The 14,161-nt window shown below is 41.9% G+C and overlaps 1 protein-coding gene across 1 annotated transcript; it reads right to left on the bottom strand.

The window, feature by feature from the left end:
• Nucleotides 1–977: 977 nt before the first annotated feature.
• On the bottom strand, nucleotides 978–7,837 carry LOC110950035 (SLIT and NTRK-like protein 1). Its single transcript, XM_022192418.2, has one exon. The coding sequence runs from the start codon at nucleotides 6,481–6,483 to the stop codon at nucleotides 4,375–4,377; it is 2,109 nt and encodes a 702-aa protein (XP_022048110.1). The 5' UTR covers nucleotides 6,484–7,837; the 3' UTR covers nucleotides 978–4,374.
• Nucleotides 7,838–14,161: the final 6,324 nt, after the last annotated feature.

The raw sequence follows: 14,161 nt of genomic DNA, 5'->3' as shown, positions 1-14,161 counted from the left end.
GGATTTTTTTTAGCATCTTCCTGCGATCGATTCTGTTGAATTACAGAAAGTAGCAATTCCAGTAAGATTCTTATTGCCCTCAACAATTGGGTTCAAATGCAAACTACTCAGGATCTCGTTGCCACAAGTTAAAGTCAACAACAAAGCAAAATTCTTCAAGGGCAAGTTTAGCCACTTGCTAACAACCTCCAAGCAGATATTTTGGGCTAACAAGACCGAGTTTCTGTCTAAATGAGTGACGAGAGAGACATAAGTGCAATTTTAGTGGTCACTCTGACATAAAGACTTCATAAAAAGCTTAAAATATTGTTTACAAAGTGTTTTCTCTACTGTTTCTACTATTAGCCACAATGCTAGCGACAGAGTTGACTGGATGCCTTCTGATTCAGCTCTTCCAGTCATAGATTTCTATTTAGGATGTTTTTCGCGGCAAGTCTCTACCGAATAACGCCTCTGAACAAAATAAAAGTCTGCAGGACCAAAACACAATCTGTAATAAGAACTCCAGCTGAAGAGCACCGAGCCAAAGCAGCCACAGGTACACGCTTTTTGTCTGAAAGTTAACCCTGAAGCCAAAAAAAAAAAAAGAGCACAGCTTCCAAATACAGAACAAAAAGTATTCCCCATAACCTCCAGATTAAATGGCCCCAACTTAAACCAAAGTGAGACCGTCGAGGCTTTCACCGAAGCTGAGTGTTATGAGGTGTGTGGATGATGTTATCCCTGCTGGAAGTGTTGCATCGACTGCCAGCTCCTCGGGGGAAATATCACACGAACTACGGCAGGCCTGCTGGGCCACAGCAGTGTTGGAGTGCTGTGTGCCCAGCGTGCAAAAGAGGCTACTCCACTCGACTGTGTTTCCAGCAGCTATTATTCAATGCATTAATGAATGGGTCCTACTGTTGTTCACTGAGCCACACAGGACCACGGCACAGGAACACCTGACAGTCTCTAATGTATTCACACTGAAGAAGTGCAATGTTTTGAAGATCTATTATCCATTATTACATACAGTATAGCACTCTGCTCCACAGTGTATTGCATTTGCACTTTCCATTAAACAGAACAGGAGTCCATATATTTACAATGCAGATGATAGTAGCTGAAGTAAACTCGGGAGTATCAAGGCAGTAGCAATGTTCTGTTACAAAACAAAAACAAAACATGTGGATGAGTAATGAGTTTTGGATTCATACACCTCTTAATTGTTTGTTTTTTTCCCAGACACCAGCCATTTTAAGTTTTGGGTTTACCCCACAGAGAAAATCTGGTTGTATAATAGTAATAATTCAGTCAGAGCTGCAGCAAGAGACAGAAATGTGCCATTTTCTCTCTATGGAATCCTGCTAATATGATCTGAAAATGATAGCAAAAGAACATATCTTATTATTGTTTTCCATTTTTTCATATTTAACACCAAACAGCATCATCTAAGCATCTGTAAATCCTTTAGGATATAAAAAAAGAAGAAAAAAAAAACACACGACATGAACGGATGATGAATAAAGCCTGTCACATGTCTCATTACACCAACTCAGTCAAATGCAATGAAACATTCTTAAAACCAAACCTTTTTTTTTTTTTTTTTTTTTTACTCAACCTCAACCACACTTTATTTAACAAAATAGAAGCAGGTCAAATATCGCAAAGCATATAAATGTAACTTTGAAACACAGCGTTTGAAAATTATGACAAATCATCAGTGGGCTGTGGCACAGTTAATACTCCACAGAAGAGACACACAGAGTTACCCCGATCCTCCACCCCCCTACTCCTCCCCCTCTCTGGGTACGACTGGACCGGAAAGCAGGGGACAATGGAGAGAGAGGGAGAGAGGAAGCTGGTGGGTGGGTGAGGTGGAAGGGGGGAGCAAGGTGACTGGATAAATGCAGGGTGGTGGTGGTGATGATAATGAGTGTCTGTCACAGATCTGCTGAGATGTTAGTCCCCACAGTGGAGTTATTTGGGCCCAGTGTGAGTGTGTGTGTGTGTGTGTGTGTGTGTGTGTGTGTGTGTGGGGGGGGGGGGGGGGGGGTAATGGTCACGCAACTTTTAACTCTCTCGCTCATGTTGTCATGCACTCGTGTAAAAAGGGTTGCATGTCTGTGCAAACGAAAGCACAGGCAATTTTTTTTTTTTAAAAAAAGGATAGAGCAGAGGGAGGGTAGATGATTCAGCACCATGGACAGCGCTAGCCAGCATACTGGGGGATACTGTAGGCCTACTAGCAAGTGTGTGTGTGTGTGAGAGAGAGAGGGGGAGGGGGTGAGACAGGGGAGGAGGGTGATGGGGGAGTTAGGGGGTGTAAGCCCATCCATCTTACATCAACTCTGTACACTCTCATCTTGGCCATGGCATATCAGGTTGTTGGGTTTTTTTTTCTCCACCCCAATTATGCAGAATCTAAATCAGGCATCTTGGAGTAGGGGGATTTTTTCAAAGAAAATCAATTGCACTGGAATTTTACATCATAATTCAACATGAAAATAATACAAACAAAATATGGAAAGAAATTGCACATTCCTCACATTTGTTTCAGACACTACAGAGTTTGATCGATTCTGGAATACTGGAATCAAGTAGCTTTTAATTCATTTTTCTCCACCTAAATCCAGTTAAAGCAGTTATAGGCTAAAGCAGCAGACCCCCCCCCCCCCCCCCCCCCCAATCCTGTTCATCCTCCTGCAAAACAGCTATTCAGTCATGGCATTGTTTTCATGAGCCCACAAAAACGATGCAACCCCCCAACTTCCCCTCAAGAAGAGTATCTCAAGTTCAAAATGCTGATTTGAAAAGAAAACAAAAAAAGGCATCTTGCATTATCTAATTGTATGTAGATACTGTGCCCTTTCTCTCTCTGTTACCTCCTGTTGCACTATGAACCAGCCACATGCTGCTGTAATGTGGCCCAGTTTGTTTAAGAAAAAAAAAAGAACAGCAAGACCCCCCTCCCCCAACACAGCCTATTTCAAGCACATTTTGTAGTAAATACAGTGAATTTCAGTTGTCTTATTTGGACAAGATTAGATGGCTTTACAAAAGCTCACAATATGATGAAAGTGAATCATAGCCATAAGCTTTTTTACGTGGAGGAATACTTCTTTTTTCTGACATTTAAAAAAAGCATTCTACTCTAGATCATTTCTACCTGTTTTACATAGATCGAATTATACATAGCTCAATTGAAAACGCTTCTTTGCTCAGTTTGTTGAAAAAATATGATGGTATAAACCCCCCATTTAAATGACTTATTTTTTTTATTCTTTTTTCTTTTTTTTTTAAGTCTTCCTCTCACCCAAAGCAGGCTATATTCATTGACACACAAAAAACCACGGAACTGTTATTTTAGCTACATTAACTTTGCAGCATAAGCATCTGAGTGACGTTAATTGGTCATGCTCATCTGCATGTCTGAATATCTGAAAGTCAACAATTGGCACACCATAAAATAACACAGTTTTACATTCATAAAGGAGATGATGACTTGCGCAGACGTGGATTTAATCTGCACCATCTAATACGGTATAAATAACCCCAATATTTATCGACAATCAAATGATAACAAACAGAAAAAAGAACATGCACTGACAGCTTCACTTCCATCACTTCCTCTTCGATAGTCATCATTATTGATTATTTTTTTCTTCTCATGTGTGTTGTGTGTCTCTTTTCTCCAAACATGTTCGAAAACAACAAATACAAATCCTAACTGCAGGTTCACAAAAAATAGAGAAATGGCACTTTTGTAATAGTCATATATAATTCTTAATATCTATATATAGTCGTCATATTGATATAACATGAAAAGGGTCGAGTTTGCTTCTTTGTTGGTTATGGTGGTTATGGTTCCTCGCCGTCCTGTGTGTGTTGAAACCATGCGAAATATCATCATGCAGATTATGATACATCGGTCCGAGTATTTACATTTACATTCATGCGTTCGTGCACCATTCCTCCGGGGTCCTCGCTTTTTCTCTATCTCGCTCTCTCTCACACACACACGCCCTCTCATCTCCCCCTCTCCATCCTCTCCTTTTTTCCCCTCCTCTCCCTCTTTTCTGTCTCATACAGATCCGTAGTCCGATTGCGGCAAATCGGGAGGAAGGACGGGAGGGAGGGAGGGAGGAAGGGGAAGGAGGGGTTTTCGCCAGGGGGCCTTGGCATATACATATATTACAGAGTGGGGCCTGTGCAGCAGCAGACTTGGTTCAAAGCAAGACCTAAACAAGTTCGAACCAAAGACTCTTGCAGTTTTTTTTCTGTTGTTGTTGTCATGTGTACGTCAAGTCTGTCTTTGTGTGACTGTTTGTAATCCAGTCTGGTAGAGGCTTTGTTCTACTAGACTACAGAGCAGAGTCTCCCCCTGGTTCGTTTTTACGCATCGTTTGTCGTGGAGAGGTGCGTGCTGCAGTCGAAGCCCCGATGCGCGCCCCCATCTGCGTGATAAGGGCCGCTGTGCCAATAAGACGAGTCACACACTGTCTGCAAGGAATTGATCTCCGAGGCGGAGGAGTTCCCATCCCTCCGCTTTGACCTCTTGCGATTCCGCAAAATAAACACAAGCATTCCTACCACGGTGAACGCGGACGTGACAAACACCAGCAGCAGCCCGGGGACGAGCACCGAGATGGAGACCCGGTTCGGCTCCAAGTAGGAGTTCGAGCGCGTCCCCGAGTCCACAGTGAAAGTGCTGTTTTTGGAGAGAGGCGTGGGGGGGACTCTGTCATACAGTTTGGGACACATGAGGTCGTTCCGCACATATCGGAAATCGCGTTTCCAGAACTCTTCCGGGGACTCACACTTGAGATCGCTCACGATCACGTCGGCCCCGAGTTTCTCCGTCCACTGCTTGAAGGGCACGATGTTGCACGAGCAATCCCACGGGTTCCCGTGCAAATCGATCTGTATGATTGAGTTGAGCTGGTCTAAGACGCCAGTCACGGGGAGATAGGGGAAATAATTGTTATGCAGGCTGATTTTGGATAAAGAAATCCCAAGGAAAGCATCCACAGGTAAAGATTTCAGCAGGTTGTTGTTGAGGAACAGAACCCTCAGGTTGGGCATGGGGCTGAACGCACCTGCCACTATCAGCTGGATGTCGTTGTATTCCAAACTGAGATATTCCAGATTCACGAGGCCCACGAACATCTCTGCTATCAGCGTATCCAGGTAGTTCTTATCCATGTACAGCCACCTGAGCTCGCTCTGGTTTTGAAACGTGCTGTTGTCAATCACCTTGATGTTGTTCCCGCCCAGATCGAGCAGGTTGAGGCTGGAGTAGCCGAGCAGCTGGTTCTTTTTCACTGCGTGGATGTTGTTGTCTCGCATGTTCAGTTCGTGCGCCGCCAGGGGCTTGGGCTTGAGGTTAGACAGGCTCTCGATCTTTTTGCCCTCGCAGTTGACCCCCAGCCCCTGTCTGGAGCCGACAAGCTTGCAGTTGCACGGCTGGGGGCACGTCACGTTGTGCGGCAGACAACACTCTCTGTCCCCGTTCACACCGGTCACCACCGGAGTGGGCTTGGTTTTCAGCTGCCAGTTCTCACGAGATTTGGAGTGGCTCTTGTGGCCGCCGGGCGTCGGGGGCCCGCCGGCGTCTCCACGGGGCTTGTAAGGCGTGGGACGAGGGCCGTGGAGCTCCGAGGTCTCCTCCTGGGTGGGAGGGGCGACCAGGCTGGTGTCCACACCGCCGCTCTGTGAAGGGCACAGATCCGCTTCTGACGTCTCGTTCAGATCGCTCCCCTGCAGCCTGGTGGGAGCCTCACATATCACCCTCCCAATGAGCGCGTTATGCGGTATGTTCTCCAGCCATTCCTTCAGAGAAACCAGGTCGCAGTTACAGTCCCACGGGTTGTCCTCCAACAAAACCTCTGCAATGCCCGGTATTTGCTCAAGGATCCCTTCATAAGGCAACGTTTTGATTCGGTTTCCCCGCAGGTCGAGATGCGTAATGGGCACATGTTGAAACACGTTTATAGGTAGCGCACTGATGAGGTTGTCGTTAAGTATTAACACTTCAAGTTTATTTAGGTCCCTGAAAACGGCGGGATCAATATCCCTCAGTAGATTGAAATCAGCTTGCAGATATTCCAAGTCGTCTAACCCCAGAAATGTACTCTTCCTGAATGATCGGATCTTATTGTTATTGATGTGCAGCCTTTTCACCAGCTGCAAGCCCAGAAAGGCGCCGGGGACAATGTCGTGCAAGCCATTGTTTTCTAAATGCAAGCTCACTGCATTGTAAAAGTTGGCGAACTCGTTGGGAAATAGCCTGGATAGCGAATTTCCGTGCAGGAGCAAGTGGTAGAACTGCGAGCTGGGGCCAGTCAAATGCTGCAGAGTGGTGAAGCTCCTTTTTTCGCAGTCTATGTGCAGATCTCCCTCTACCTCGTTGCAAGAGCATATCTGCTCCTTACAAACGTCCCTTGTAACATTTCCACTAGCAACACAAAGAGCCGCATTCAGCAGAACAATCCAAAGCAGCATTTTTTTAACGTGGACGATTCATTCCCGGGTTTCAAGACATACGAGCTGTGAATTCAGTCTGCATCAGTCAGGAGAGGGGAAGAAGAAGAAAAAAAAAAGAAAAAAACAAAAAAAGGGGGGGGAGACATTTAGGGAGAAGATAAGGCAGTCTTTTATAACACATCCATGCTGCATCTAACCTGCTCTTGCGTCCAGGAGTCCCAAAAAACCCATAAACGTCTCTTTCACATCGACTGAATCCGCACAGCCTCCGCGTGTTTATGATAAAAATCAAAAACAGCGAGTGGCAGTAGAGTCCTGCGCATCTTCTCGTCTTCTTTCCTATTTTTCACTGGCTTTTTTTCAGTTCGTTTAGCACTGACCTTGGCAAGAAGAAGAAAGAGGTGGAGGAGGAGAGGGGTAGGGAGAATACAATTAACAAATCCGTGGCTTTTTCTGCCCCAGTCGTGCTGCGTGCTGCGGCGTCGGGAGCTGTCCCCTCTCCCCCGGTGCTGAATTCACACCCTGCGCTGGAGCTGTACAGGCGATCCCACCGCTGCACAGCATCTCTCTCTCTCTCTCTCTCTCTTTTTTCACCCCCGCTCTTTCACATCCTCCGGGCGTCTCGCCTCGGTCGTTTGCGCCGATTTCCCGTTCTCTTTTTTTGTTTAGTTTTTTTCTTTCCCTCCGTGCGGGAGTGTGCGTGTGGCAATTCGGGAATCACAAAAAGGGGAACGCGGAGACTGTGTTCATCCTAGCGCGGTTGCTCTAAGAAAGATCTGACACCCTCTACTGAGCTGTAATGGCAAAAATCCGTCTACTGACTGAGGGAATGCTGAGAAGAGAGGAGCAGGAGGAGGTGGTGGTGGAGGGGGGGATCAATCCACATACAGGCATATAGGGGCGAGTTTTTTTCTTCTTCTTTCTCTCCAGTAAATACAAAACAAAACAAAAAATCAGTCTTTATAGATTTCTTCCCTCCAAATGCGCAAAAAGATGCCACCAAAACGGGTTCTTTTAGAGCTCCGTGGTGAAAGAATCCAAGTCGGCATCGTCAAAAATTAAAAAAAAAAAGAAATGAAAACACTGATGAGATTTCACATTAGGATCGTGATACCTCACTTCAGTGCGTTAAATTAACCCCCCTCCTCTTCTTTCTCCTTGTTAGTTGGTCGGATGATGTCTCCGTCTGTGCGCCAAAACCTCCTCTGTTCCAGTCCTGGCGCTGACTTTCGCCCCTCTTTTTTTCTCTCTCCCCTCCTCTCTTGCTTTGAAAACACTGTTGAATGCGGTAAGAGAGAGAGGGGGGGGGGAAACAATTATCTGCCACAGGCATACCTCAGTCCAGTAGAAAAAAAAAAGAGAAAACAGTTGACTATACAACAAATGATGCGTCAGAGTGGCACCCTATATGCGCATGTGTGCGTGACGTTTACCCAAGCTAAAATCCTTTTTTTCCCTTTTTTGTCAAGAAAAAAAATAGATCTACAACTGTGAGAAAAAATAGAGAGCAGTTTGAACATATTCTCACCTATCGATTTGTATTGTGCTCCATTGTTTGGGATTATTACATCAGCTGTGTGTGTGTGTGTGGGGGGGGGGGGGGGGGGACTACCTCAACTCTCCTTCCCTCACCCCTTCCCCACCCCCCCTCCCTCCTCCATCTGCAGTGCTGGGTTGGAATTGAGAGCATGACAGAAAGCAGCAAGTTAAATATCCTCTCTGACATCAGTTTCGCAGTGGAGATAACAACACACAAGTGCAATGAGAGACCCGGTGGAGTCTGGAGATTCCATAAAGCAACATGGGGCTGCATGCAATAAGCAAAACATCATTAGGACCACCTACATATGGCTGGAAAGCATTTCCCATTGCTTCTGATTCCTCCCTGTCTGTCTGTTTTTTTCCTTTTTTTTCTCCCTTATCTCATTGCTTGTAAACCTGCCTGACTACCTGTTGGTTCGTCTGCCTCCTTCGTTTCTTGTGCTTTTTTAATCTTTCTGTCTGTCTAAACTTGTTTGCAACTGTCTCTTTCTGTCAGATCACTTTGTCTTCCGAGAACAGAGTATAATTCCACAGCATTACACAGAGCACACTGGTAATATTTGCTTCGTTTCAAGTGACATGTGACATGCTCTCAAGGGCTAAAATCACAAGGACAGTCAGTCTTACTCAACATTTACTTAAACAGTCTACTTGAGTACAGTTTTTGTTGCCGTGTACTAGCGTATTTCCATTTTATTGTGCTTGTAGCTTCTACTCAGTTGTATTTTGGAGGGAAATGATGTGCTTTTTGCTCCACTACACAGGTTTTCTCCTGTGTAGAAGAATTTTTGGCTCCCCAACAGAGGTTTTAGGCAGCGCAAAAGCAAAATCAGTGGCACCAGACTGGTTAAATTTGAGAACAGTCAGTGAAATGTATTTGGAATGCACATTTAAAAACAAGAGTTGAGCCAAAGTGGTGGACTATGATTAGAATCTACACTAAATGTTCTAAAATAAGAGTAAAAGGTAATAAAATAAGATTATAAAACAGTGAAACAAAATAATATAATAAATAAAATGGCAAGAAAAAAGACAAATAAAATAAGATTTAAAGTTTAAAATGATAAGAATACAAGATGGTAGAATAGTAAGAATAAAAGACAATAATGAAAGGTTATAAGATAAGAAAAAAATTAATAAAATGGCAAAAATAAAAGACATTAAAGTCAGGTTATAAGATAATAAAAACTAGAAAAAATGTAATAAAATAGTCAGAATAAAAAATAAAATGAGATTATAAGATAATAAAAGCAAAACTAAAATGCAATAAAACAAGAAGAATAAAAACGAATAAAAAAAATTAAAAAATAATAAAAATATAATTCCAAAATAATAAAAATAAAAGATGATGAATGAAATGTAAGACGGTAAAATATTAATAGAAGTCATTAAAATAGCAAGAATAAAAGAAAAAAAAGATTTTAAGACTATAAAATATTTGGAATATTAGACAATAAAATAAGAATAAAAGACAGTAAATTAATAATAAATGACAAAAATAAGATTATAAGACAGTAATATAATAAGATAAAACAGTCAGAATAAAACTTGATTTTAAGAGTAAAATAATATGAATTTTACACAATAACATAATAAGAATAAACAACAATAAATGTAAAATAATATAAGTTTAAAAATAGTGGGAATAAAGAACAATAAAGCAAGATTATAAAGCAATAAAATATTAAGAATTTAAGTCAATAAATTACGAAGACTAAAAGACAGTAAGATAAGATTGTAAGAGTAAAATAGTTACAATATATGTCAGTGAAATTGTAAGAATATAAAACAGATTTACAAGACTATAAAACATTTTAATAAAGGCAATTGAATAAAAAGAAAAGATAAAATAAAAGACAATAAATCAATAAGAATAAAATTTTAAAAAAAAGATGATAATTGTGAAATAATAATTTAAGGTGATAAAATAGTTAGAAAATTAGACAGGAGAAAAATCACATTCATCAAATAAATTCTAAGAATAGGGCTTTAAAAACAATAAGAATAAAGAGTCACGGCATACCAAAAGCTGAAATCAGGATGTTAAGTGCTCCCTGAATTGAATATCAAGAAGAAGAGATGGGTCTTCAGCTTCAAAGTTTGTGATGTCTGACCACTTTTGATATGAAAACTAACTCATTAGCAGCCATGAAGGGCTCAGTTTCTTCTGCTGTGTGTCTGAATCTCAGAACATCCAGGAGGATGTGGCTGGTCAACCTAAGTGCTCTAACTCGAGTGAAATGATGCAAGAATTCTGCCATATATGGTGGTGCCAACCCATTTAAAACCTTAGGAACAAGAGTGAAATCTCAACATCAATCCTGCAAAGAACAGAAAGCCAGTGAAGTTCAGCGAATACTAGCTTCTTCTTTTTTTTTTTTTTCCCTCTTCCAAGATGAGCAGCTGCAGACGCTGAGGAGATGACTGGTCTGCGCCCACATACAGGGAACCACAAACTTCTAACAGAGTGGTCGTGATGGAATGAACCTTTGGGAGAGAAAGATCGAACTTCACTTTGGCTAAAAATCTCTACTGAAAAATGCCAATTCTGACAACTGAGCTGATTTATCAATCAAATATAGAGGAGCTGTTGCAGTTTTTTCCAAGGTTGTTCGCAAAAGATCAACTGTATGACACCAAAAGGCCAAAAACATGCTGTTTTTAACCAGTTTTGCTAATTAGAGCTTCATTTACAGAAGCGTATTACACATTTTTTTGTTTAAAAATAACAGTAAAACTCATGGATTTCTGTCAAATAAGCTAACACAGATATACTGCTTTGGCTTCCAGCCGTGAGCGGTCAGCCCCATGGAAAAAGCCTGCTTGCAAATTCAGATATTTAATGCAAATGATATTCTGATGTATTCTTTACCAGCTGCAACATTAAAGTGACATATACAAATTAATGCATCGATAATTATAACCCAGCTGCATAATATACAATGTTATTTTGCCCAATTAAGGCTCTGGCTTCTGCTATTTTAAGCATATTTTGCCACAGTGAGACTTTTACCAAAGTGAAGTGCTTCTTGCAGCAGTTGAGTTGACTTTAATGGACATTTTCTGTAAGTTTCCCATCCTTGGATCTCCATCAGGAAAACGCTTTGCTCTTCCCTCACTTGTAGTTGTCACGTAGTTGTTGTGCGAGATGAATGTTTTGCTCTGCCGACTTTCAAATTGGCACGGCGTCCTGCTGTGGGGCAGATCAAAGCGTGCGAGCAGCGAGTTTCAAGCTTGAAACTAAGTGAAAACTGATTGTCAATCTGGGTCCCCGGTGTGCCAAAAAAGTAAACAGAAGCTGAGGGCGGACGGTCATGTGGCCGAGGCAAGGGCATATCACTCATTTACACTAATTAATTGGATGTGTGTGGGCGCATGTGGGTGACGGCGGGGGAGTTGATGTGGAGGAGGGTGTTGGAGACGATTCCGACTGATTTGTTTTCGTGTGCGTAATATTCGCTTCCAGGGAGCGCAGTGAGAACGCCTCCCCCATGCATGCATCATATGTACAGCATGTATACTCTTATCTCCAGCAGGTGGGGGGTGTAATGGGACAAACGCAGCTTAGTCACGCTCGAGCATCTTGTTTCCACTAAAGAAGAATGAACAGATAAACGATTCCGATTCTGTTTTAGCTCGACTCAGTCCTTGTAGGCCAAAACATTTAGAGTCTGATATAATCCCCCAAACAGGATAAATCATATTTGTATCAGGGAGAGAGAGAGAAAAAAAGCCCTTATCTTGGAGTCAAAACTAATTGGATTATGAATATGAATGTATCCCAAGGAATAATTGCATGGGGCTCAGCATCACGATGTGATGCAGATACTGTCGAGTTGCATTAGTGTGACGCGGGACCAGAGGAGTTCAAACGTCACTGGCATACATAGTTGCCCGGCTGCAGTGCAACTCAGGATTGGGCGAGTTCCAGCGTCACATAGAGACAAGGTGAAGACACATATTTAGTTATTTGTTTGTTTGGTGCTTATTTTGATGGAGATGAGCTGAAAGCATGGATAAATGCACTGCACATCCTTAGATGGACCTTTCTGCAATTAAATGCAAAAGATGCGTGTGTAAGGACAGGTAACTTGAGATTTTACACTATTTTGAGGACTTTGATGGTGGGTCACATCTTACCAAGGTATATCACTATGGTAACCAACTCCACCTTCTGACCAATCAGTTCTTTTGGATGATCTTGCAGAGCTCAGTGTGCAGATAGGTACCAGTTTTTCGACCTAAAATCGATTTTGAATTCATTTTCTGCTTTTAAATGCCTCTTTAGAATGATATAATCCTTAAACAGAACTCAGTTAACCTACATGTTGACCTCAAATTTACCGTCAACCTTCATCAGCAGCTGAAAGATAAAGACTAAAACTGACTGGGAGATCAGACTGAATGTGAGATCACTGAATCCATCCTCCACATCACCATGAAAATACTTTCATTTCGTGAGACTTGATCATTTATTCTTGCCTCTTTTTTTGTGAGAAGCATAAAGGGACTACATCTGTAAGTTCATTATGCCATCTTGAGATGCATGATGATAAATAGATTGAATCTTTAATAGGAAACCTACACTCCAAGCTGCACAATGGGATATTGATAAGCCTATTAACTTACACATTCACGCAGTTGGCACCTTTCTTTGCCGACTTTGGCTGCAGCAGCTGTATTTTTGTTAGCCAGGATTATAATTTAAAACCCCTCTAATTGGTTTAGGGTTAGAGTTTGCTGTTCTTGTGGGAAATGTGTGCCTCTAGACCTGTTCATGTTTGATAGGAACATGCTCAGAGCTAAATTCAGATGCCCTGGGTTGACTTATACAGTTGGTGTGACTGCTTAGCTTCAGTGTTCGGCTTAGTTAAGCCAGGATAAAGATATCCTGATTAGGCTATTTGCTTCATAGTATTTTTTTTGTTTGTTTTTGTTTACATTTTAAAAAGTATTTCTGCCATCAATTGATGCAGAAAATGCACAAATTGGTGCGTAAAAAAGTCACCAGAATACAGGAAATGATGTGTCTGATGCTCGAAATTTCCTGGGGGAGGATGTTCAGTCTCCTGCTGGAAATTCTAATGAATTTGAATCTATTTGTAGCTCTTTAGGAAAGGAGTTCCATATACTGACACCCCAACAAAGCCACTCCTTACAGTTTGTTTTGATTGGTGTGCCGCCATGTCACTGAGCAGGAGCTGATGAGCACTTTAAAGGGAGCTGTGCCGATTTTTGCACATCAAAGTGTGTTTAAAGGTGTTGGGCAGCACTCCTGGATGAAAAAAAGTTGCACAAAGATGCTTTTTGTGGCTTCAGAGGGAGCTGTGTGAAGTCCATTAGACTGCCTTAAGGGGTGTCACATCTGAAGTCTCCTCATCTGAGCTCCACGCGAAATTAGTCACTATGATACATTTGACATATACATTTATTGTTATTATTCTCTTTTAGTTTATTTTATGGTCATCTGAAATCATTTTAATACCAGTATTGATGAGCTGAGCTGACCGTTTTGATCTCTCCTTGAGATAATTACAGAAGTCCATGAGATCCCACAATTCGGACGGTGTAATAGCTTTTTGAATGCTGTATGTAATTGTTGTTTTTGCCGTCCGCGCAGAGAAAAACCAACAGTCAAGCTAATCAATAAAATTCAATCATACAGCAATGTTGTGCTACAAGATTGCTCGCAATTTCCCCACTCCTCATTCTGCCACTCAGATCTGGTGGATATTTCAAAGCGGTCATTATTGGTGTTCACCTGTGATACGTGATGCCAATCGACGCGCCTGTCACGATTTGAGACATTTTGTGTCTCCTGGTGTAAATGTAATTACCAACAAGCTGTCATCTTGTGTCAGACTGTAGCTTTTTACTAGTTTCAATTCCTCTTGGATTCTTTCCCGTCTTTAAAGAACCCTGGGATTTTATCAGCCTGAGCCACCATGTTTTTTTTTTGGTTGTAAAATCTGCTTGACCTTTCCTCAGGCTTGCATTTCAAGACTTATTTTTCGTCGTTCCAAAACCATTAAGACATTGGTGAGCATATGAGCCGGCTTTGCGACCTGCACAGAAAACGACAAAACCTCACTGTTATGTCTTTAAAACTCTCCTTTTGCACTTTCCAGCAAATCGTCTTGTCAAACAGCAAATA

This window comes from Acanthochromis polyacanthus, chromosome 22 (assembly GCF_021347895.1).
Source record: "Acanthochromis polyacanthus isolate Apoly-LR-REF ecotype Palm Island chromosome 22, KAUST_Apoly_ChrSc, whole genome shotgun sequence".
Lineage (NCBI taxonomy): Eukaryota > Metazoa > Chordata > Actinopteri > Pomacentridae > Acanthochromis > Acanthochromis polyacanthus.
The sequence above is the reverse complement of the archived record's forward strand: the minus strand, read 5'-3'. Positions and strand labels throughout refer to the sequence as shown.

Coding starts and splice junctions, on each gene's coding strand:
- LOC110950035 (XM_022192418.2), bottom strand. CDS start 6,483: ATGCTGCTTTGGATTGTTCTGCTGAATGCGGCTCTTTGTGTTGCTAGT.